Source organism: Neovison vison, chromosome 3, assembly GCF_020171115.1.
Source record: "Neovison vison isolate M4711 chromosome 3, ASM_NN_V1, whole genome shotgun sequence".
Taxonomy (NCBI): Eukaryota; Metazoa; Chordata; class Mammalia; order Carnivora; family Mustelidae; genus Neogale; species Neogale vison.
This window is the reverse complement of record NC_058093.1, coordinates 136,453,840-136,476,346: the sequence shown is the minus strand read 5'-3', so window position 1 is coordinate 136,476,346 and position 22,507 is coordinate 136,453,840. Positions and strand designations below refer to the sequence as shown.

The window sequence follows — 22,507 nt, the reverse complement described above, 5'->3', positions numbered from 1 at the left end:
ACTGATTTCCAAGGTGGTTGTACCTTTCTGTATTCCCCACCAGTATTGAGATGAAAGTTCAGGGGCGCCTGGGTGGCTCAGTGGGTTAAGCCGCTGCCTTCGGCTCAGGTCATGATCTCAGGGTCCTGGGATCGAGTCCCGCATCGGGCTCTCTGCTCAGCAGGGAGCCTGCTTCCTCCTCTCTCTCTCTGCCTGCCTCTCTGCCTACTTGTGATCTCTCTCAGATAAATAAATAAAATCTGAAAAAAAATAAAAAAAATAAAAAAAAAAGATGAGAGTTTCATAGAGTTTTTTTTTGTTCCATATTCTCTCCAACACTTGATGTGGCCAGTTTTTAAAATGAAGATCAAAGTTTTGGCCACTGTATGAGGTGTGAGGTGGTGTTCTGTGGGGGAGAATCCTTGAAAGCATATAAATATTCATTCCTTATAAAACTTTTAATTTTATCATTTGTTTATTTTATATCAGTATAGACTCATTATATTCTGTTTTATTCAGGAGTTAGAATGTATTACTTAATAAAGATACAAGATTTGAGTTGTCTATCAATTTCTCTGTATATGGCCACAATATGGAGGTAGTTGGTTCTCTTGCCTGAAAATATGGGCAAAGCTTTTCAGATCTCCTAACTAGTTATCAGTCATGCCCTCTACTTGACCTGACCCTCATGCCTTTGGGCTTTTTTCACATCTTGTTTGCTCTTATAACATTCCTTTAAAAATCCCAACTTAAATCACAATAGCCAAACTATGGAAAGAGCCTAGATATCTATCAACAGATGAATGGATAAAGAAGATGTGGTGTGTGTGTGTGTGTGTGTCTCTCTCTCACACACACACACAGTGGAATATAATGCAGCCATCAAGAATGAAATCTTGCCATTGGCAATGATGTGGATGGAACTAGAGGGTATTATGCTAAGCGAAATAAGTCAGTCAGAGAAAAATAATTATCATATAATCTCACTGTTATACAGAATTTAAGAAATAAGACAGAGGGTCATAGGGGAAGAGTGGAAAAAATAAAACAAGATGAAACCAGAGAGGGAGACAAACCATAAGAGATTCTTAATCTCAGGAAACAAATTGAGGGTTGCTGGAGGGGAGGTAGGGTGAGGGGATGGGGTGGTTGTGTGATGGGCATCGGGAAGGGTATGTGTTGTGATGAACACTGGGTATTATTTAAAACTGATGAATCACAAACCTGTTGCCCCTGAAACAAATAGTATATTAATTAAAAAAAAAAACCAGCTAAAATAACAAGTAGTTGAAAGTTGCAATCTAAAGGGATTCCAACAATCAATTCTTCAACCCCCCCAAACATTATACAAGTTTAAAGTTCATTGTATCATTAGAAATTAGTTCACACCCGTGGTGGCATTCTGAGTTTATTTGTTGCTTAAAATTTTCTTTTAAAATATACTTCACAGTCCCTGGTCCTGGAGTTAACTTCTTATCTTCTCTTTCTTTTCTTCAACCTCATGAAGTACCCCAGTGCCTCTTGTTCATCAAAGCAACTGCCTCCCACCTTACCTTCCCTGCCCAGCCTATTCACCGCATGGTTTATAATGTTACCTACTCTCTCGCCAGTCTTTGAGTTGCCTTGACCAAATCTCATACTTAGAGGGGGAAATATTTACTTCCTCTGCTCTGTTCTTGGGCTGCTGAATCCTGCTGAAGAAGATTTAGACCTTGCTCAGATCCTCTAAAGTTCAGGTTTTATGAAATCAGTGGGGATTCAGTACTGACTGAGAGGGATTTGGACTGAACACAGTTCCTTAAGCAAAGCTGTGTTCTAAAAACTAAAAGTTGTCAATACCTGATGTTTGTATATTGACACACTTTGAAGTCAGTTCTAGGCCCTCCTTTCTTATCACTTTATACTCTCTCCCCGGGATCTGTTCTTGCCCTTAGGTGCCTTTTTTTTTTTTTTTTTAATATGACTATATGTGGCTACAACATTCTAGATAGCATCATTTTGTTTTTTTAAAGTTTTTAGAAAAACTTTTTGACATAGAGAGAAAGAACATACAAGCAGGGGGAGTGGCAGGGAGAGGGAGAAACAGGCTCCCGCTGAACAGAGAGCCTGATGTGTGGCTTGATCCCAGAACCCTGGGGTTCCAACCCAGGACCCTGGGATCATGACCTGAACTGAAGGCTTATGATTAACTGACTGAGCCACCCAGATACCCCAGATAGCATCACTTTGTTAATTGCCTGGAGGTGATTATATTTTCATATAATTTTCATTTGAGATACATTTTAAAAATTTTATTTTATTTTATTTTATTTGAAAGAGAGAGGGAGAGAAAGCATAAGCAGGGGGAGCAGGGAGGGAGAGGGAGAAGCAGGATCCTTCTGAACAGAGTCTTACACGAGGCTTAATCCCAGGACCCTGAGATCATGGCCTGAGCTAAAGGCAATGTTTTGTGTGTGTGTGTGTGTATGTGTGTGTGAACATTTTCTTTTATTGGGCTTTATATATATAATCAATAAAGTCAGAGTAATATGTAAATATCACAGTACAAAAAAGGAAAAATATAAATGGATAATGCTTTTACTCCATGAAAAAAATATTTTAACATTTTAATTTAATTTAATTTTTTTCATGTTCCAGGAGTCATTGTTTATGTACCATACCCACTGCTCCATGCAATATGTGCCCTCCATAATATGCACCACCAGACTCAACCATCTCCCCCTCCCTCCCCTCCACAACCCTTAGTTTATTCTCAGAATCCACAGTCTCTCATCTTTCATCTCCCCAATTCACATTTCCGTTCCTTCTCCTAGGTGCCTTTTTTTTTTTTTTTAAACCATGTTTTAGAGTTCCTGAATAAACATGGTAAAGCTTACATTAGGCATGACATGTTTAGAGCTTCAGATCATATGCGGCATCTGAGCTCCAGACTCTTCTATGTTCAAGTGCATCCATTTGGATGTCTCAAAAGTAATTAAAATTCAGCAAATATAGACCTAAACCCAGAATATTTTCTTCTCTCCAAAACAAAATCTTTTTCCATTCAACCCACTGGGAAGGCCAGAGTCTCGGACATCATTTTTGGCTTCCATCTCTCATTTCTGTCCCATATGACATGTTGCTAGAATCCTGTGCATTTTACTTTCAAAATAATTCTTACATATCTGTTTTCTTAGCGCTCCTCCTGACATTCTAATGGCTTACTAATTAATCTCACTGTGTCTGTGCTGTTCTTTCCTCTCATTTATTATAAGAGCCAGAAGTATATTTAAAAAAATACAGATATGATGATCTCATTCTCCTCTTTGGAGAACAAACAACTGAAACCTATAATGGCTTTCTGTTTATTTTAGGGTAAAATAGGAAGTTGTTAACATGGGCTGCAGAGCTTTTCATGGTTTGGTATCAACCTACCATCAGCGTTATGATGTTCTACTCCTACTTTGAATTTTCTTTTTTATATGACAATATATTTCTAAGTTATCTTTCCTGTGTGTAGTAGGCCAATTTGTACTTTATTGAAAAGAGAAAAAGCAACAAATAAAATGAATAAATAATTGCTTTATTGATAATGTATTTCATAAAAGAAATTTAGACATATAAGTGTTCCAGATATCACATAATTCAAAAAAGTGAGGGTATCTAGGTTAATAAGTTTGAGTAGTAGGTATGATTTTTGAAATAGGTGATATGATTTCAAATTTGGAAAAAATTAGAGAGTTTAAAACATCCTTTTATCTTATGTTGAACATTTTGTCCAAAGGGGAATTACCACTGGGAGATGAAGTACGTTTACATGTGTTTATAGAAGGAGAGAGATAGACAGATGTGCTGTTTCAACCATTACATTCTTATTGACTATGAGATTGGATTGGAAAAAGAATTAAAGAGAAGCTGTTGTTTCTAGCAGTCCCTATACTGGAACAACTGTGAGTTTCCTCTTAGTAGCAGCAGGGTAGTTGCATTTAAGGGGAAGAGACTCTGCCCAAGAAGAGGATGCTGTTGGTCTTATTGTGCCTGATGAAGAACAAGAAAGGGTGATCGCAATGGAAAGGGTGAGTCGGTGGTGATCCGACATTAACAACTACTGCTGTAGAGCTTGCAGCCTCCGTGCCCTCTTCAGTCACCTCCACAAAGGACTTGTGTATGACTTTAGATACCAGGAGATCCTTTGTCCCTGTCATGCCTGAGAGGTTGGCTCTCTGTGGACTGAAGACATCCACCATCCCCAGGGCTCTCAGTGTGTCCTTGAGGTCATAGGTCTCTTCCACTTTGAACCGGGGTAAGTATAAATCCACATAGTTATCATGCATGTTCTGTGAGCTCGTCCATTCTCTTAGTTTCTCAGCGGTCAGTTGGTCTTCAAGCTATAACAGTGGAAGAAAAGAAACAGCTGACGTGATTCTCATTGGATGTCAGATACGATTTATTTAACATTGGGTTGAATCGTAGAAAACTTTTATGCAAATGCAAATGCATTTTCAGTAAATGCAAATGCAGAAGATTCAGTGTATCACATCTTATCTGAGTAGGCAAAAATAACACAATCATAAATACGTGTTTTACAATTGAAAAATGCATTATGTATTCATGACTTATAGATAAGCATAAATGTGCAAATATCTATACATGTGTATATATGGATATATATGTGCATATATGTGCATACAACAGAATTATTAAAGTTATTTTGTAAGAGATGAACTGTATCTATTTTTTACACCCCCCCACATATGACATGCATCTTTTTCAAATGGACTTCTCTTGTTAATACCCCTGTGTACATAATTTTGTACGTCCTAATTGAAATAATTTTTATTATGTAGGCACTACTTTTATTCCTTTTTCTTGCTTGACCTATTTGTAAATATTTCTTATATAGATATATATTTCTCTTATCGAGTTTAAATTGTTACACAATACTACTTCTAAATTGATACTCGATGTATATATTTTTACTTAATACTTTTAAGCATTCACTATGTATCAGTCCCTAAATTAAACTATTTGTAATAAAAAGATGTGCCAAAATTTGAATTTTTCAATGTGTTGAGCCACTTCTGTCCAAAAGCTTTTGCCTTTTTGGATTAGTTACTTCAGGTCAAAACCCCCAGGACTGGGCGCCTGAGTGGTTCAGTGGGTTAAAGCCTCTGCCTTCAGCTTAGGTCATGATCCCAGGGTCCTGGGATCGAGCCCCACATCGGGCTCTCTGCTCCGCAGGGAGCCTGCTTCCTCCTCTCTCTCTGCCTTCCTCTCTGTCTACTTGTGATCTCTGTCTGTCAAATAAATAAATAAAATCTTACAAAAAAAAAAAAAGAAAATTCCCAGGACTGGGATTCCTGATGTCATTGATAATGAGGATTGCTGAGCTGGAGTATGAATACTGTCATGGCCCTTCACATGTATTGCTGTATTACTTTCCCTGAGGATCTCCAGGTCCACGTTAGCACTGTATTTTGGGTGTGGCAGATTCACTGTGACTTTAGCAGTAAGACTGGCTATTGGAGTCATTGGAAGCTGCCATGTTTGGAAAGTCCTGACTGCGCTAGTCCTTACTGCTTAGATCTTTGCCTTTGGTATTTTTATATATTAACTTTATTATAACAGGTTTAAGAGGAAAATGATAATCCCCTCACACACCTTTTTTTTTTTTTTTTTTTTTTCTCCACTCTGAGCAATGAGGCTCCAAATGACTTTTGAGTTTTTAGGGACAGAATACTTCCAAATTGAAAAGTAGGCATCAAGATAAATATGTTTGTCTATTATCTACAAGACCACTGTGATTTGATATTTAAAATGTACCTTTTGTTGTTTTAATTTGCTTCTTTTGTTTATGAGTGAGCTTGCAAATATTTCCATGTGTCACCTATGTATGAATGTTCATTTCCTTGTCTTCAAATAAATAGACTGGAATATATTAGAAGTTCTTATGGTTGAAGAATGTTAATGTGTGTGCCTAGGTATGTTTCTTCTGAACTGATATTCCATGGTTTCATCAGAATATTAATGGGACCTGTGATGTTGAGATTTTCTGTGTATTCTTCCATATGACACTGTGATATTTAAGATATTCACTCTTTGGGGTACTAGATTCTCCTTAATAATTCTTTTTTAATACTTTGTACTTGAACTCTGTTAGCCACCACCACCAACCTGTGAGCATTACTTCCATGAACAGCCTATACAGACATTGTACTACTAGGAAATCAGGCAAATAGTGGGAAGAACTGGAGGTACAAGATTTTACCTTCTGCAGACCATCCACATCATCTGGCAGCAGCAATACCATGCTTAGATCTTTGCCTTTGTATGGTATTTCCAGGATCTTGGCTTTTATGTCCTCCAGTGAGGTGAACTTAAAAACGTTGACTTGTTTCATCATTTGTACAGGTTTGCTTGTATCCTGCGGTAATTAATGTGGCAAACAAATATCCAGGGGAGGCATCAGTCAAAAGAAGATAATACTATTGAGAATACCAAAGACAACCTCCTTCCAAAGTTTTAGCGTTCCATTTATGAGTGTGTTACATTATTATAAATAAATTACAATACCTTGTTGAGCCAAAATTCTTTTTCCACAGTGTTTCTTTTATCAAATTTGTTGTCCCACTGTCCTTTGAAATAGATGGCATTCACCAGAACCAGCACAGTAGTAAACTCAAGAGAGTTTTTGGGAAGGAGATCCTTGATTTTTTCTGCAAAAGAAGGAAAATCAAAGGTCTTCTGGGAAAGTACAAGTGGTTTGTCTGGAAGATGTTTTGAAAGTTACAGTGGATCATTAATTATTCACACTTGAGGGACTGTGAGCAGTAATTCTCGAGGTGCAGCTTTCCTTGTGGCACCAGCTTGACGGAGTTACCCTTGCTGGAGACACCCCCTCCTGTCTCTGGGAAGGTGTCAGATTCTCTGTCGTAGGGTGACTTCAGTCATCTCACACAGAATATGCATCGATTTCAGCTACTCTTGCAGCTCATCCATTCCCACCCTCGCTCTCTCCCCGAATTCTTCTGCGCCCCTTCATTCTTCACTTCTCCCTCTTCTCTCCCTTCGTTTCTGTTTTTTCAGCTTTGGGCTTACTGCTCTGAGGAACTAGGGCTTGAATTTTCTTTAGGACAAAGGGCATGAGCTCCGTCACCGGAAACACTGCCCTGTGCTGTCAGACAACCCAGTCCGTAATTGTCTTCCTCTCTATTCTCCACTTGGAGAATTTAAAGGATGTGAACCAAGATGGGGTCTGAGCAGAGTCTTGGGATCCCAGAGGTATTGTCATCTATGGCCATGAGCAAACACAGATTGTCAGCTGTCTTTCTTTGTAATTGTCTTTCTTTTATACCTCCTGGGTTCCCATGTTGTGTTTCACATTTACCTGAACCATTCCATCATCTGTAGTGCCCTCCTCCAGCCTCTAAGCAGAGCTACCTCCCTCAACCCACTGGCACCCTGTATGGTATCAAGAACAGGTTTTACACACACCAGAGACTTAAAAAAAAAAAAAAGTGGCTTTTATGGGTGATCTCTCATACCATACCATGAGTTTGGCTTTCCACCCAGGAATTAATCTTCTTACGACTTTCTTCTGGAGCATTCTTAAAATCAACAGATTCCACACTGGTCAAGTAAAATTTCTTAACATTATCCATGTATTCCTTTGATATGGGAAGGAAGAAAGGAAGAATTAAGAGTAATATATCCATGACTATATATTCCCAAGTTAGTTATCTTCAATCTTGACAAAATATGGTACAGGAATCTGGACCCTGAAGAAATCTACATTGTCTTGCCCATGTTTATTTTATATAGTAAGCGTGCAGGTAATGTGAAAAAGAAGTACAGGCTAGTATAAGAATGAGGTCTTTAAAAAGCAGTACCTTCTGGACATAGGCTGGGGCAGAAGAGTCTGTAGGTTGCAAGCTGCAAAGCATGATGCTCTAAAGGAGATGGTGGGCTTCTGGGACTCCTCAGCAGTTCTGCCAGTCCATAGGGTTCTTGCTTTTACTCATATCTTCTATTCTGGGCACTCGGTATTCCCTGACACTTTCCCAACTTCCCATAGAGACTCCAGGCCTGCCCTCTCATCAGTATCCCAGTAGCCATACATTTTCTAGGTCATTGCCCACCAAAATTTTCACTGTGTGACTGAATGGTGTCAGATCATTGGGGGCATCTCATGACTTCCTTTGCTGCTGAACCTCCTCTTGGGTTATGAAGTAATCCCTAAAGTGTGGGTTTATACTGATGGATTACCCAGTTCTAGGACACATCATTTGGACACGTCAGTTGAGGCAAGGGAATCTTGTACCCTGTGTGAATGCTCTGCCTGTGGGTCAGCCAGGTTCCTCTGCCTCAGTCTCTCCCGTTTGGTCATTGGAGGACATAGGACCCAGGATTCAGATTAACGATGTGGCAGGCCAGATGAAACTTACTTGAAGAAACTGATAATTTTTTTCTCCATAGAGCTTGTTGGCGATGTTCAGTTCATTTGCATCAGTGGGTTTCTTTAATTCAGTCAGAAGCTTTTGAAACTGATGATGCACATTTCCCAACTTTTCAACCTTCAAATATAAAAAAGTAGGTTCACTGCATTCTCTGTCAATGTAAATATAAACACTAACCCCATGTAAACTGTTAGATCCAAAGCTAAAGTTTGGTAGTCCCACAGATGATATTTGTTGTTATTCCCTGATTTTTGGTGGATTTACTTAAATATTCTTCAGAATCCTTACATTCAGTCCCCTCCAGGAAATTCTTTCTTCCAGCTTTGAATAATCCAATCTTTTCACTTTTTAACTATAGATATTGCATGATTCTGCCATTGGATTTTCTTTTAATTGGTACAAATAGGTTAAGTTTCCCAGCTAAACTTAAGGTCTTTAAGGGCTAGAGGCACATTTAATTTTAACAGCCATTAATAGTATGATAATATTGAATTTATATATTTCAGTTACATTATGACATGAAGCCCTTTACTGTCTTAGATTATATTTCTTCTAAGACCTGTTGACCATGATCTATGGCTCTTCATTAATGATATCATAGTCCAAGTGTAGGAGCGGCATGTGTAGTGGTAAGGGCTTTACATTGGTATCTCTGAGTCTTTAATCCTATTCAGATGGAAACAAGAAGCTCAGAATTAAATCAACTTTTCAAAGGGATGCAGGTAGCAGAGTCAAGTTTTGAACACAGGTCTGTCTGAATCCAAAGCCTTCTGTTTGCTAGGTAAGAGTTTTGGACCTTAAGGCTATAACTACATATCTCATCTAATCATTTTCCAAAATGTGCTTGGATGTGGAAATCCCACTTATGAATTAATTAGAATTATATTATTTTAGCAACAGTGTTGTGATTACTGTAATTATTATTAGTCTACATAATAATACATAAAATTTATCAGGGTTTCCAGTAATCTAGGCTCTGTTATAATGTTTTACATCTGTTTGTATGCATTAAGACAGATTCTTTTATTACTCCCAGTTTACTGGGATGGGGTCACTGTGCCTCAGAGCGGTTGTGTCTTGTTCATGTTCCCTGTTGGCGAACAGCACAGCAACCAGGAATTTGAAGCTCTTTAGGCACAGTGTTGATCACCCCTCTGGAGACAAAAGTATGAAATAAATAAGTATTGTAATATGAAATGAGATACAACTCTGTCCAATGTATTTTACATAAGATATTTCTTAAAAATGAGCTTTTCACATATTATCTGAAATTCCTAAATTAAAGTATGACCCTCTTGAATATGCAATTCTCCTTCTAGACCCAAGACTCTGTGACTCACATGGTCTCTTGTAGTTCTTCCTTCTGTGTTCTCTGTGACTTCATTAAAGTGAAGGGCCTGGAAGAGACAGGAAGTAAGTGGGGCAAGAAAACTACTCAAAAGGTTGGGAGATAAAAAAGAAAAAAAGAAAGAACCCCAATCCAAACAAAACAAAACCCCAAACCAAAACCAAACCAAACCAAAATACTAAACAAAGGAAAAAGAGAGAACTTCAGTAAAAATAAAAAAAAAAAAAAAAAAAAAAAAATTAAAAAAAAATAAAAAATTAAAAAAAAAAAAAAAAGAATTTGCTCCTTGAAAAAACCAGACACTACAAAGAATCCTGCGTCATTATTTATTGCTGAGAAAACGTGAAATGTTTTGCATGAATTTAAGTCAGTGCATCACTTCTCCCATTACCCTTCCCTGTAAGCCTTGCCTCTGTTGGTTGTGTGATTGGAGGAGTTCATCCCAGCTATCAGAGTAAATGCAGGCGCAGGAAGTGAATGGGGCAGAGCCCTGGGGAGGACATGTGCCCCCTACGGCTCTGTGCACAGCGAGTCATGGGAAGGCTTGCTCAGTCTCCTGTGCTGCACAGCCAGATCTGTGGTCATCTGCATGCAAGCCAGCCAAGAAATCAGTCTAAGCTGGTCAGTGTATAGGAAGCGGACACCTACCATCTCCATTTCGAATGCAGTGTTTTCTTTGGCTCCTAGGTAGGTCATGGCTAATGCTGATGAGATGGAGAGAGGGGAGCAGAAGATGTTGTCATCCTTTTTTGATGTTTTGAACTGCTGGAACAGATCAAATGCGAAGTGGGTGTTTGCTGCACTGAGTGAATTCATGGCGACCTTGGTGAGATCTGGAACTCCTAGAAAAAAGCATAAATTCATTTTATGACTTTACTGAAGGGAAGTTTAGTCTGTAATGAACTTTTCTTAAAAGATATGACTTATATTTGGATTGTGAGATTCTGGCAACTAAAGTTTTTCTACTTTTCAAGCCTCTTTCAATGTATTTGTATTAATTTCATAATTAAATGACTATCAAATTACTAGGTTAAAAAAAAAAGCTTTCATGAAAAAGTAATAGAACATCTTTATCTTTCTTCTGTCACTGGCAGTACTAGGCTTGGGTAGGAAAGGCTTTAGTACAGACCCCAACACAGAGGTAGAGCCAGCTCCCATGAGGCACCTCTCTGCCTTTTCCTTCCGGGTTCTTTGCGAGTCAGAGACTCTCCTCCCCACTACGTATGTGCCTAAGGGAGCATTTGTTTAATCAGAAATAAATTAGCTAAAGGATAAATCAAATGAAGGAGATATTTCAATTTTACCCCGGCAGAATAAGTAAAATACAGTCACACAGATTGAGATAGATGCATGATAGAAAAAATGCCATTGCCATTACTTTCAGAAGTGATCTCTGTTATTGAGCTGCAGCAGCAGGAGGCACATACCTGTGTTCCTGGAGGAAGCAGAGGTGGGCAGGGAGCCTGTCAGCCTGTGTGTGGTGAGCAGTGAACTCCTGAATATATAGCTCTCTCCTGCCACCTTCTAGTCCTTGTGATCAGTATTTCAAGTAAATCAACTTTTGATTTCTTAACCAGTCTAACCATCATATGAATCAACTCAAAATATTTATGAGAATAAAACACGAGTAGTCTATTCCTGTACTTCCTTCTCACCTGCAGCAAAATACTGCAGACCTGCCATGGTTGGCTCTCATGAAAGGCAGCTAGGTGTCTTTATAATACCAACGAGGACAGAGTTACAACTTCCTCACTTGGCCCTGCCACATCCACCTGGAAATAATCTTTGGAGAAGCTTTCTCTTGGATGTGGATGTCTTTAAGGTCCACTTCGAACATAAACAGTGAAAAAGCTTATATTTTCTAAAGTTCCAAAAGGACTTCTTCAACCTGTCAATTTCCTTAGTAATTATTCTGTATAACCAGGAAAATAGCTTGGGTTCTGTCTAAAGTTGCTACTGATGCAGTGTCTCAACAGTCCACGGAGAACAAGAACCTGTTGCCTTTCCCTAAAGTCTGTACCTTGAGAGTAGTCCTCCTTGTTACCATCCATGCCCCCTTGCAGCCGGTCCCAGATTTTCCCTGTTGTTTTTTTTTTTTTTTTTAAGGTCAGTGGGAAATTCATTTATCCTTCAGTGTTAACATATTTGCAGGGGGAAGAAAGATGGATAAAGACAGGGAACATCTTGTGTGGCAGCCTTCTAGTTTTTTATATAAATATGAATAAAAACAAATTGTCTGAGCTCCAGAATTGTGACATTTCTCTGTCACTTGCCCTTTAGCATACCAGCTTCACAGTCATGGACTGCGCACCATATTCAACTGCTTGTAAGAAAAAATGAGACAAAGGTGTTTCTTGAACACCATGGTTAAGTCTATCAGGAACTTTATTCCCCTCATATACATGACGTTCCCACAGGTTCAATCATATTAAAAGCTTGACTCTTACCAAGCAGTGATAGGTATTCCCCTATTTAGAACTTTTACAACTTATTAAGGCAGGTCTCTTTGCTATCTCCATTGTATAGATGACAGAAATGAGGCACAAAGCAGTTGAATAAAAGCTCAGGTGTCTGCAGGTATGAATTGCACAGGTGAGATATCAGGCAGATTAGCTGGCTCGGGAACCTGCATGTGTATTCACTACCGTAGTGTATATTAGACAGACTCTGGGCACAGACTCTGGGTTTGAAACGACATACCTCCTTGTTTTTAAATGCAAAGAACCCTTTTCTTCTGTACTCTCAAAAGAGGTAATGTCCTCCTAAAAAATCAGAAAGGGTAAGATACAATCAAATACCAAGCTCCACAGTCACCAGGAGAGAAGGCTTGTCTTTCAGATGCCCTTTTAGGGCTCCATCCTGGACAGCCAAGAACAGTGAGTGCGGAATGATATCTGGGTGATTTCCCCTGAGCGCGTGAGGCTCAGAGAGAGAGAATCAAATCAGGCCCAATGCTCCCTTTCCCCAGACAGCTCTGCCAAGCTGGGATTTAGTAGAAATGAAGAGGAAGGGAGGGAAAAGAGGCAGACAAAAGGAAGTTTTTCTCCAGAGTACATTGTGCTCTGAGGCATGGCTGTGGCTAGTGTGAGGGTAGTGGTTACGGGGCATCTAGCCCCACACCTGGCCTGCCCCGGGGGTGGTGGATATTTGTACCATGGATCAAATTTTTAATTGAGATATAATTCATCTACTAAAAGGCTCACTTTTAAAAAATGTAATAGTCACTAGTTTTTAGTACATTGACAAGGTTGTGCAGCCATCGCCATGATTTAATTCTGGAACAGCTTCACCACCCCACAAAGACACTCCTGCATATCTCTCCCTTACCAAAGTCTCTGGAAACCACGAATCTACTTGTTCTATGAATTTGTCTATTCTGGGTATTTCCTACAGATGGAATTGCATGACATTTTGGCCTTTTGTATCAAATTCTTTTCACTTAGCATGGTTCATCCGTGGCATAGCACACTGTAGCATGTATTTCTTCATACGACTAATGTTCTGTCATATGGGAACACCACTTCCTGTCACCCACTCCTATGTGAACCTACATTGAAGTTTTGTTCACTCTGGCTATTATGTATGATGCTGACATGACCCTTCGTATAGAAATTTCAGTGCAGATACATGTTTTAATATCTTAGTTATATACCTAGCAATGAAATCAGTTGTGTCATACAGTAAGTCTGTGTTTGATTGTGAACTGCCAGACTGTTTCCCAGCGGCTGCGCCATTTTATATTCCCACCTGAATATGATGGGTTTAGGTACGGGAGTTCTGATCTCCAGCATACGTCCCTAGCACTTGTTGCCATAGTGGGTCCTGTCTAATACTTGCCATGGACAGAGTGTTTTGTCTCAGCACATCCTGAGTTCACAGGAAGGTTCACCTACAACAACGTCCCAGAAGCACAGAGGGGTAGACAGGAGTTGGAGGGTGAATGGGAATTTTGTTTCTAAAACTGAAAGACTTTTTCTGGCAGATCTCCTATCCCGCTAGGTCATTCTGCTCTTAGGTCTCTTCTGTCCCTCTGTGTGTAATGGAGCCCCGAGTGAGATTGTTATGTAGCAGATCCCCAAGTTGAAGCTGGGTGGAGGTAAGGAAGGAAATAGACTGTTGGGGTTTTAATAAAGGAGTAGGTCCAAAGTCAGAAGAAAATAATGACAAAATGACCCACAAACATGGGAATAGGAGCTTTGTACTGAAGGTTGTGTCACTGGCCATTGTCACCAGACAGAAGTATGGGTTCCTGGAGTAGGAGCAGGAGGGATTTCTTTGGGTTCCAAGAGAAAAGGACCTGATCTCATAGGACAGAAGCAAGAAGCTCAGGCTGGGCGTGGGAGGAAGAAATTTGGTGATAAAGTGGTATAAATTGGCCTTTAAGGGAACTTTTGACTAAGGCTGAAATTCCCTGAGACTTAGCTGCTAAGATTTGTCATGCAGAAGTAGAGTCTGGGAACAAGGGACTAATTATAAGGGCCAGGAGTTTGCTTACATTTAGAGAGAGCTTGGGCTCAATTGAGAAATAGTTTCATAATTTTCTTCTGTTCCCCAGAATTGTTCCTGCCATGCAATCAACTGTGTTCTAACATTCTAATATCATATGGTGTCACAGATCACTCAGCCATTCTTGGAAGTTTTTACATGTGATTCCTTGCCAACTTGTGTCTTTGGCTGTTTTCTAAATAATACACCGACATCATTGGTTCCAGGAATCCAGAAACCCAATAAAAATTCCTATCAAAGTACCATCCATCTTTTTCAAAGAAATGGAACAAATAATTTTAAAATTTATATGGAACCAGAAAAGACCTCAAATAGCCAAAGGGATATTGAAAAACAAAGCCAAAGTTGGTGGCATCACAATTCCGGACTTCAAGCTCTATTACAAAGCTGTCATCATCAAGACAGCATGGTACTGGCACAAAAACAGACACATAGACCAATGGAACAGAATAGAGAGCCCAGAAATAGACCCTCAACTCTATGGTCAACTAATCTTCGACAAAGCAGGAAAGAATGTCCAATGGAAAAAAGACAGCCTCTTCAATAAATGGTGTTGGGAAAATTGGACAGCCACATGCAGAAAAATGAAATTGGACCATTTCCTTACACCACACACAAAAATAGATTCAAAATGGATTAAGGACCTCAATGTGAGAAAGGAATCCATCAAAATCCTTGAGGAGAACACAGGCAGCAACCTCTTCGACCTCAGCCGCAGCAACATCTTCCTAGGAACATCGCCAAAGGCAAGGGAAGCAAGGGCAAAAATGAACTTTTGGGATTTCATCAAAATCAAAAGCTTTTGCACAGCAAAGGAAACAGTTAACAAAACCAAAAGACAACTGACAGAATGGGAGAAGATATTTGCAAACGACATATCAGATAAAGGACTAGTGTCCAAAATCTATAAAGAACTTAACAAACTCAACACCCAAAGAACAAATAATCCAATCAAGAAATGGGCAGAGGACATGAACAGATGTTTCTGCAAAGAAGACATCCATTTGGCCAACAGACACATGAAAAAGTGCTCCATATCACTCGGCATCAGGGAAATACAAATCAAAACTTAGAACATACTTAGAACTTAGGAACATACACTTTCAGGAACCATCATGCTATTTCTCATGCCTTTATAGTTTGGTTAAGAAATATCTCCTTGGTTTTCCTGAACCTAACTTCCTTGTGAAGGGTGTGACTTGTTAAATTGCAAATCCTAGGGGAATTTTATTTCTTCTTTCTTCTTACAAAGTATATGGTGTGTCTCTTTACAGGGAAACCAATTAGTGGAGAACGAGATGCATCCAATGGTAGAATATCTGCCAATTACTTTATCCTCTGCAGAAACAGACATAGCTATATATGCATTGAATATCATAGAATGAGGTTAGCCAGCTTTGTAAAAGAATTTCACAGAGGAGAACTCATTCCAGTAAGATTTATACAGACATTAGTTAGGGAACTGGTCTCCTGTGTAAGTATATCGTGGAAGACAGATTCATATGAACTCCACCCTTTCTCCCATTCCCACACTTCCAGCACCACCCAGGATAGTCATCCTGCTTTCAACCAAATCTGTAACTGTTCCTTGTTGTTCTCTTATAACTCCCTCCCTGATTCATGTGGGCATTCCTGTTCTTTTGCCAAGAAACACCAGTGCAGGCTCTCCCCTTTCCTCTTCCTCTTTGCTTTAAGTGAAATAATGGGTGTTCCCCATGACTGCATGTCACTGGATCTTTTCTCAGAGGCAGCGTCTCACTCCCCCATCTTCATACCATGAAGCCAGGAAACTTGGTCTTCTCTTTCTTTTATTTCCACTGCCTTTTCTAGCCATTGTTTTTCCTGTCTTCAGTGCCCTATTTTCACTTTTCAGTTGTGCGTGTATGTCAACATGTGCCCACCTACCATTTTGTGTGTTACTCCTTACTATTCATTAAATCATCTGTTACCTCTTCGCCCTTTTATGGGTTTAGCTCTTCATCCTAAATACTCCCAGTATTCCAGGTTAAATCAAAATTTTCATTTCATTGTCAACAAATGGAATATATTCCTAATTTATTTTACATCTGTTCTAGTTGAAGCTCCTTCTTTGTGAAAATCTTCTCATGCCTTTTGCCCTATTGATCATTGGATTCATGATGTTTCTTACCTATTTGAATATGCGCTATATATAAAGTAATATTGATTGTTGTTGATGCCGTCTCTGGAGTACGAATGGAGAGAAAAATTCTAGAAGGCTGAAAAAACTTGAGTACATGGCATGTGGGTTTGCTGGGGATTTTATTTTGCTTTTCCAGTTCTCTACATTCTTTCATCCACCTGTGGGTTCCAGGAATCTCAGTCATAGGGTGACAAAATCAGTGTCTTGTTCTCTGACGGACCCTTGCATTTGGCCACTGGGAGGCAACAAGTCATCCAGCTTCCTCTCAGCTAGGCTGCCAAGGGATGGTTGCATTTCTTTACCAAAAGCCACAGATGCTATTGGGCAGCCTTTTCTGTAGCTCCACCTGTTTCCTGAATTTTGGTAACCACTCCTCCTCTTACTATTTAGGTCTAGGGGTGGCGGTGTCTCCTTCTATTGCTCGCCTTGTGCTATTCACCATTCTTTATTGGCTTCTCTTAGCTCTGACTATATCTTGAAGAGTTTCTTCTTCAACTTTTCTGAATTATCCACTTTGACTGTGTCATTTGTTTTCTGCTAGGCCCTTGGCTACTATAGTAAGTAAATTATTTCAGGAAAAATATCTTCAAGTTGAATTCTGGAATCAGGTTGCTCACGTATTGAGAAACACATGTTGAGAGGAAATGGGACACTGGCATATGGCATATAGTGGCTTCAAGTTATTTCTGATGGAGGCAAGACATGAAGTGCAGGTGGAAAACAAGGTGTTAGTACATCAGGTGGCTGTGGTGTTAAGTTGCTGTAGCCACAACAGTAGTTTTAAAGATTGTGGGATCAGCTGCTTGCTTATGATGGGCCTGGGAAATTCATTCCAATTGAAATCTGAAAAACCTCTTCCACGGATCTTGACAAGTAAATACTGAAAGCTAGAACGCATTTAGAATGATAAGATGCTTCATCTTTGGGGACTTAGGTGGCTCAGATGGTTAAGCGTCTGCTTTCGGCTCAGGTCATGATCCTGGGGTCCTGGGATCGAGTTCCACATCCGGCTTGCTCCTTGATCCTTCTCTCTCTGCCTCTGCTTCCTTCTCTCTGTCTCTCATGAATAAGTAAATAAAATCTTAAAAAGATGCTTCATTTTTCTAGGAAATGCAATTAAAATAACAATGAAATTAACACCAGTAACAATGTTTTAATACTTTGGATTGGTGTGATGTGGAAGAAGAGAGTTATTGTTGAAGGGCTGGTGAAAATGTTAGCTACTTTGGTAATATTTGGTGGTATGTGTTTCAGATGTCTTCTGATGGCCCCTTATCCAGTATTTGACTAGATAAGGTGAATTTTCTGAATTATTTGTCACTGTTGACTCATCTTCCTTGGAATTCTGCCTTTAGTTTTCAACATCTCTGACCCCTCCCCACTGCCACCCCTCAGATCCATGTCCTCCTGGGGGTCTTCAGCAGGCGCTCCCTCTCCAGCCTACCTAGGCCATTTACCACTCTAACTTCTTCAGTTTATGAGTTCCCTGGTCCATTTCTCCCAGTTTAGGGCTTTCTCCTCCCTTCCCATTTCATAGTGCCATTCATAAGCCCTTCCTTTTCATTAGTTTTGGGTTGATATGTATCATTTTGATTGATTGCTATTTTACATCATTTTAACCAGCCCTATTTTAAAATTTCATTCTATACCTTTTAATCTTATCAGAAAAATTAACACTACTTTCCCTGTCTTCTATCATAAGGCTCTGTTGATGTTTCAGTAGAATAAATGTGTCTTTGGAACACAAGGAAAGATTGTTTTTTCTGTGCACCAAATCTAGCAGTAATCAGGAATAACCAATTATTGGCTGCTTATATTTGGCTAAATGCTTCTTGAATGTGCCTTTGTTTTGAATTTAGGGATGGTTACATAATATGTTTGACCATCACATTTTTAAGGCTTCTATAGTGACCCATTCTCCAGGCAACGGGTTCTTTGTTATTTTCTGTGACCTAATGGTAGGCTAAGTGAGTGGTCTCCAGCACAGTGCCAAAAGTAAGAGCTTACTAACAAGGGAGATTTGCCAAGTTCCTTTACATTTGGGTGACAAGTGACTTGATACCTCCTACCCTGAGCCAAAATTCCAAGGTCATCCTATCACCATACACTTCCTGTCTTATTACCTATGGAACAAGCCTCTGAATTCCTGGAATGGCCCTGCCTTTAATATCTGTCTCTCCAGGACTGCCAGGAACAGTTATCACTCCCTTCAGTTTCCTAATTACCCAAGCAGGATACAGTCAAGTTCTAGTAATTATATACTACTGCACAAGAAACTCCTGACCTTACGCTGTTAAAACAATGTCCTCCCTACACTAGGAGGATCACTTGACAGAACTGTTAATTAATTGTACTTTATGTAAAAGAACTATTCCTGGAATTCAGGGCATTAAATTGATTTTGGTCAGTATTAATTTGATTTACAATGTTATTTCAATGATGTTTGGAAGTATCTGTACTTCTTTGAAAGGATTTGTTTTAAATTCTTGAAGTACTTGATGCTTGCTCTGTTAAATTAAGATAATTCAGAAATGTAGGCAGGAAAGTACAAGAGAGAACTTCTCCACTCTCCAGCAGAGGAGTAGATTCTTAGGATTGCCATCATAAAGTACCCCATACTGTGTGGATGAAAATGACCAAAATTTATTCTCTCACACTTCTGGAAGCTAGAACTCTAAAGTCAAGATGTTATCAGGACCATACTCTCCCTGAAGACTCTAGGGCAGAATCTTTGCCTCTTTCAGCTTCTGGTGACTTCTACTGTTCCTTGGCTTGTGCAGTCAGTCTCTGCCTCTGTCTTTATAGGACCCTTTTCTCTGTGTGTCTCTTCTCTTCTTATAAGGGCATTGGCCATTGGATTAGAACTCATTCTAAGCCAGTATTACTTCATATTAACTAATATCTGCAGAATTTCTATAACTAAATTAGGTCACACTCTGAGACACTTGGTAGACATGAAGTCTCAATGGGGTACTTATTCAGTTCACTACAGTTAACCCGCCCATTAGCTGAAACAACAACTTTTAATAGCTGAGTAGAAACCATCTAGCTATTTTTTCATAAATATAAAACATACTTGTATCTATGTGATCCTAAATAAGCTTGAACATCCTAGACACTGGGTAATCCATGGACACCAGACTGTACTTCTTCATGATTATCTACTGAGGATGTTGGGGCCAAGAGTATAGGTATTAGGACTGACACAGCAAGTGGGCAGGCCATGGCACTGGCAGTAGGAAGGACTTTCAGCAGTCTTGAAGGACTAGCCAGAATGGATATCAGGCAACTGAGGTCATGGCTCCTGTGGTGCTTATTCACCCTAGGCCTCATGAAACAAGCTTAGAAGGAGCTGCACTCTGACTTCTCCATTGTTTTTTGGACCACTTTTGATGGCAGCAGTTGAGAGACCCTGGAGGCCCTAGTTTCAAGGGTAGACACTGAGAGAATAATAGTAAAGGAAAGTAGCATGCCATGTAAGTAGCCCCTCCCAAAGCTTTGTAGGAGTGCGAGTTCCAAAAGCAAGATGTGTTTAATGATGGATCACTTCTGACTTAGCCCCCTTGGTCGGATGGTGTGTGTGGCATGGTTAGAGGATGAGAGGAAGGGGGCAGGCAAAGAGAGGCTGGGGAGGAAGACTATACATGGGGAGAGTGTGAGTATGGAGGTGGGGAAGGAAGGGAAGACAGAAGGAAGGAAGGAGAGAGAAGGAGAGAATGAATGCCACTAAGGAGGACAGCGAGTCATGGAATCTTTACAGCTGACTGTTCTAGGGAAGAGATGCTTCCCGTAACCCAAACATCTTCCAAAACAGTGCTCTTTAAATCTGAATAAAACTAAAGGTGCCCTCAGAAACTTTTATATGAGAATTTCTAAATCTCAAATGCATGTATTCTCCAATGCATTTGAGAATGTCCTGTGTTCCCAGTGGCAGATTTTCCAATTCTTCCACATTTCACAGAAGAAAAGCAAACTTGTCACCTACCACAAATCTAACTACAGTGAGATATCCAAGAACAACAAAGACAATCTTTTAATGATTAATCAAGATACTACAGGCCCACCCACAGGGCTTCTGCATTCCCTATACAGACTTCTATAAACTGTGAAGACCAGAATGTCAGAAGGGAAGTATTTTAGCTCATATTGAGTTGTTCTGAATTAAGAATATTTATAAACTCCATAGTGTATATGGACCACATCTTCCTTATCCATTCATCCGTTGAAGGGCATCTTGGTTCTTTCCATAGTTTGGCGACTGTGGCCATTGCTGCTATAAACATTGGGGTACAGATGGCCCTTCTTTTCACGACATCTGTGTCTTTGGGGTAAATGCCTCCATCAGAAAGGATGAATACCCAACTTTTGTAGCAACATGGACGGGACTGGAAAAGATTATGCTGAGTGAAATAAGTCAAGCAGAGAGAGTCAATTATCATATGGTTTCACTTATTTGTGGAGCATAACAAATAGCATGGAGGACAAGGGGCGTTAGAGAGGAGTAGGGAATTTGGGTAAATTGGAAGGGGAGGTGAACCATGAGAGACTATGGACTCTGAAAAACAGTCTGAGGGGTTTGAAGTGGCGGGGGGGGTGGGAGGTTGGGGTACCAGGTGGTGGGTATTATAGAGGGCACGGCTTGCATGGAGCACTGGGTGTGGTGAAAAAATAATGAATAATGTTTTTCTGAAAATAAATATTGGAAAAAAATTGGAAAAAAAAAGAATATTTATAAACGAAGTCAGGGTGACAGTGGAAGTAATGACAATTTCTCAATACCACAACTTCTTCAAAGCTTTGACTATTATCAAGATTGTGTTCCTTAGGAGACCAAAGCAGAAGAGCACCTCATAAGCTACTGAACACTAAATACGATTTTTCTACTTATTGTGACAAATTCTTTTCTCCTATTCCAGAGACTATCTCAGGCACAAGAAAATACCAAACTAACTGGAATATTTTACTGGGTTATGTATTTTTAAGATACATTAGATGAAATTTATGGAATTTATTTCAGATATGGTGTACATTGTTCAATTAATATATAGAATCTATTTCATCAAATCTCATCATGAATATTTCCTCCTGTGAAAGTAAGTTCTCATTGTATTTCATTTTAAAAAATGGTTAATGGTTAAACCTCCTGCTAGCAAAGTCCAAAATTTTGTGTTAGATGCAGAACCAATGAATTTTTAGCAATACACATTTTTATCTTAAGTGAAGAAGCACTTCACTTAAGTTCACAAATATATATATATATCTCATAAGAGATGCTTCTCTGGGCACCTGGGTGGCTCAGTGGGTTAAGCCGCTGCCTTCGGCTCAGGTCATGATCTTAGGGTCCTGGGATCGAGTTCCGCATCGGGCTCTCTGCTCAGCAGGGGTCCTGCTTCCCTTCCTCTCTCTCTGCCTGCCTCTCTGCCTACTTGTGATCTCTCTCTGTCAAATAAAGAAATAAAGTCTTAAAAAAGAGAGATGCTTCTCCAGTTAAAAATAGCTTCTGTATTTAATAATATTTCAAATTAAAAATTTTTTCCTTCAATTTTATACTAATAGTAAGTGTAGTGATAGATAACGCAATCTAAAAAAAAGATCTTTTAAACATTTAAAGCAATATGATCCATGGAAAATAAGAACATTTTACATTGAAATTTATTAACATTGTCATTGGAGAAAAGGATGACAAAGTTATCAATAGAAGACTTTAAAGTATAAAAGTATCAAATTAGGATAAACTTCTTTGAAGAAAGTGGAATGGAAAAATAATTTCCATGTGAATGATTTAAAATCTTCAGAAGTTAAAGGTCTTGTTCATGTGTTTTAAAAATGGATAAATAGTAGGTATTATGGTTAAATTCTATTGGATGGAGTTAAAAGAGTGAGGAAATAGTTTTATTTTAAAATAGCAACCTCATAGTATGACACAAATTACATCCTTTGTAACTGTATTTTGGCCAGAATTGTAGTTGTCAACTAAAACCTGTGGGGTGAAGGTTTAAACAAAAGTTATGAGTTGTCCTTGAGCAAAGGGTTTGGAGATCACTGTTGTAAGATTCAGATCCCTGGATTTGCTGTGTG

The 22,507-nt window shown here is 39.3% G+C and overlaps 2 protein-coding genes across 4 annotated transcripts in view; one reads left to right on the top strand and one right to left on the bottom strand.

Moving 5' to 3' along the window:
* SERPINB11 (serpin family B member 11) overlaps positions 1-22,507 on the top strand; it is an 87,050-nt gene that overhangs the window by 9,778 nt on the left and 54,765 nt on the right. The gene's annotated exons all lie outside the window — the stretch shown is intronic.
* On the bottom strand, positions 3,919-10,578 carry SERPINB3 (serpin family B member 3). Of its 2 annotated transcripts, none has more exons than XM_044242849.1 (7): positions 10,411-10,578; positions 9,755-9,811; positions 8,403-8,531; positions 7,508-7,625; positions 6,532-6,674; positions 6,227-6,382; positions 3,919-4,346 (listed from the first exon to the last, which is right to left on the bottom strand). In XM_044242849.1, exons 1-7 carry the CDS (start codon positions 10,576-10,578, stop codon positions 3,945-3,947), a joined length of 1,173 nt encoding a protein of 390 aa, XP_044098784.1. In that variant the 3' UTR covers positions 3,919-3,944. The 2 variants fall into 2 exon arrangements, with proteins under 2 accessions (XP_044098784.1, XP_044098785.1); XM_044242850.1 differs by having other exon boundaries at positions 6,227-6,319.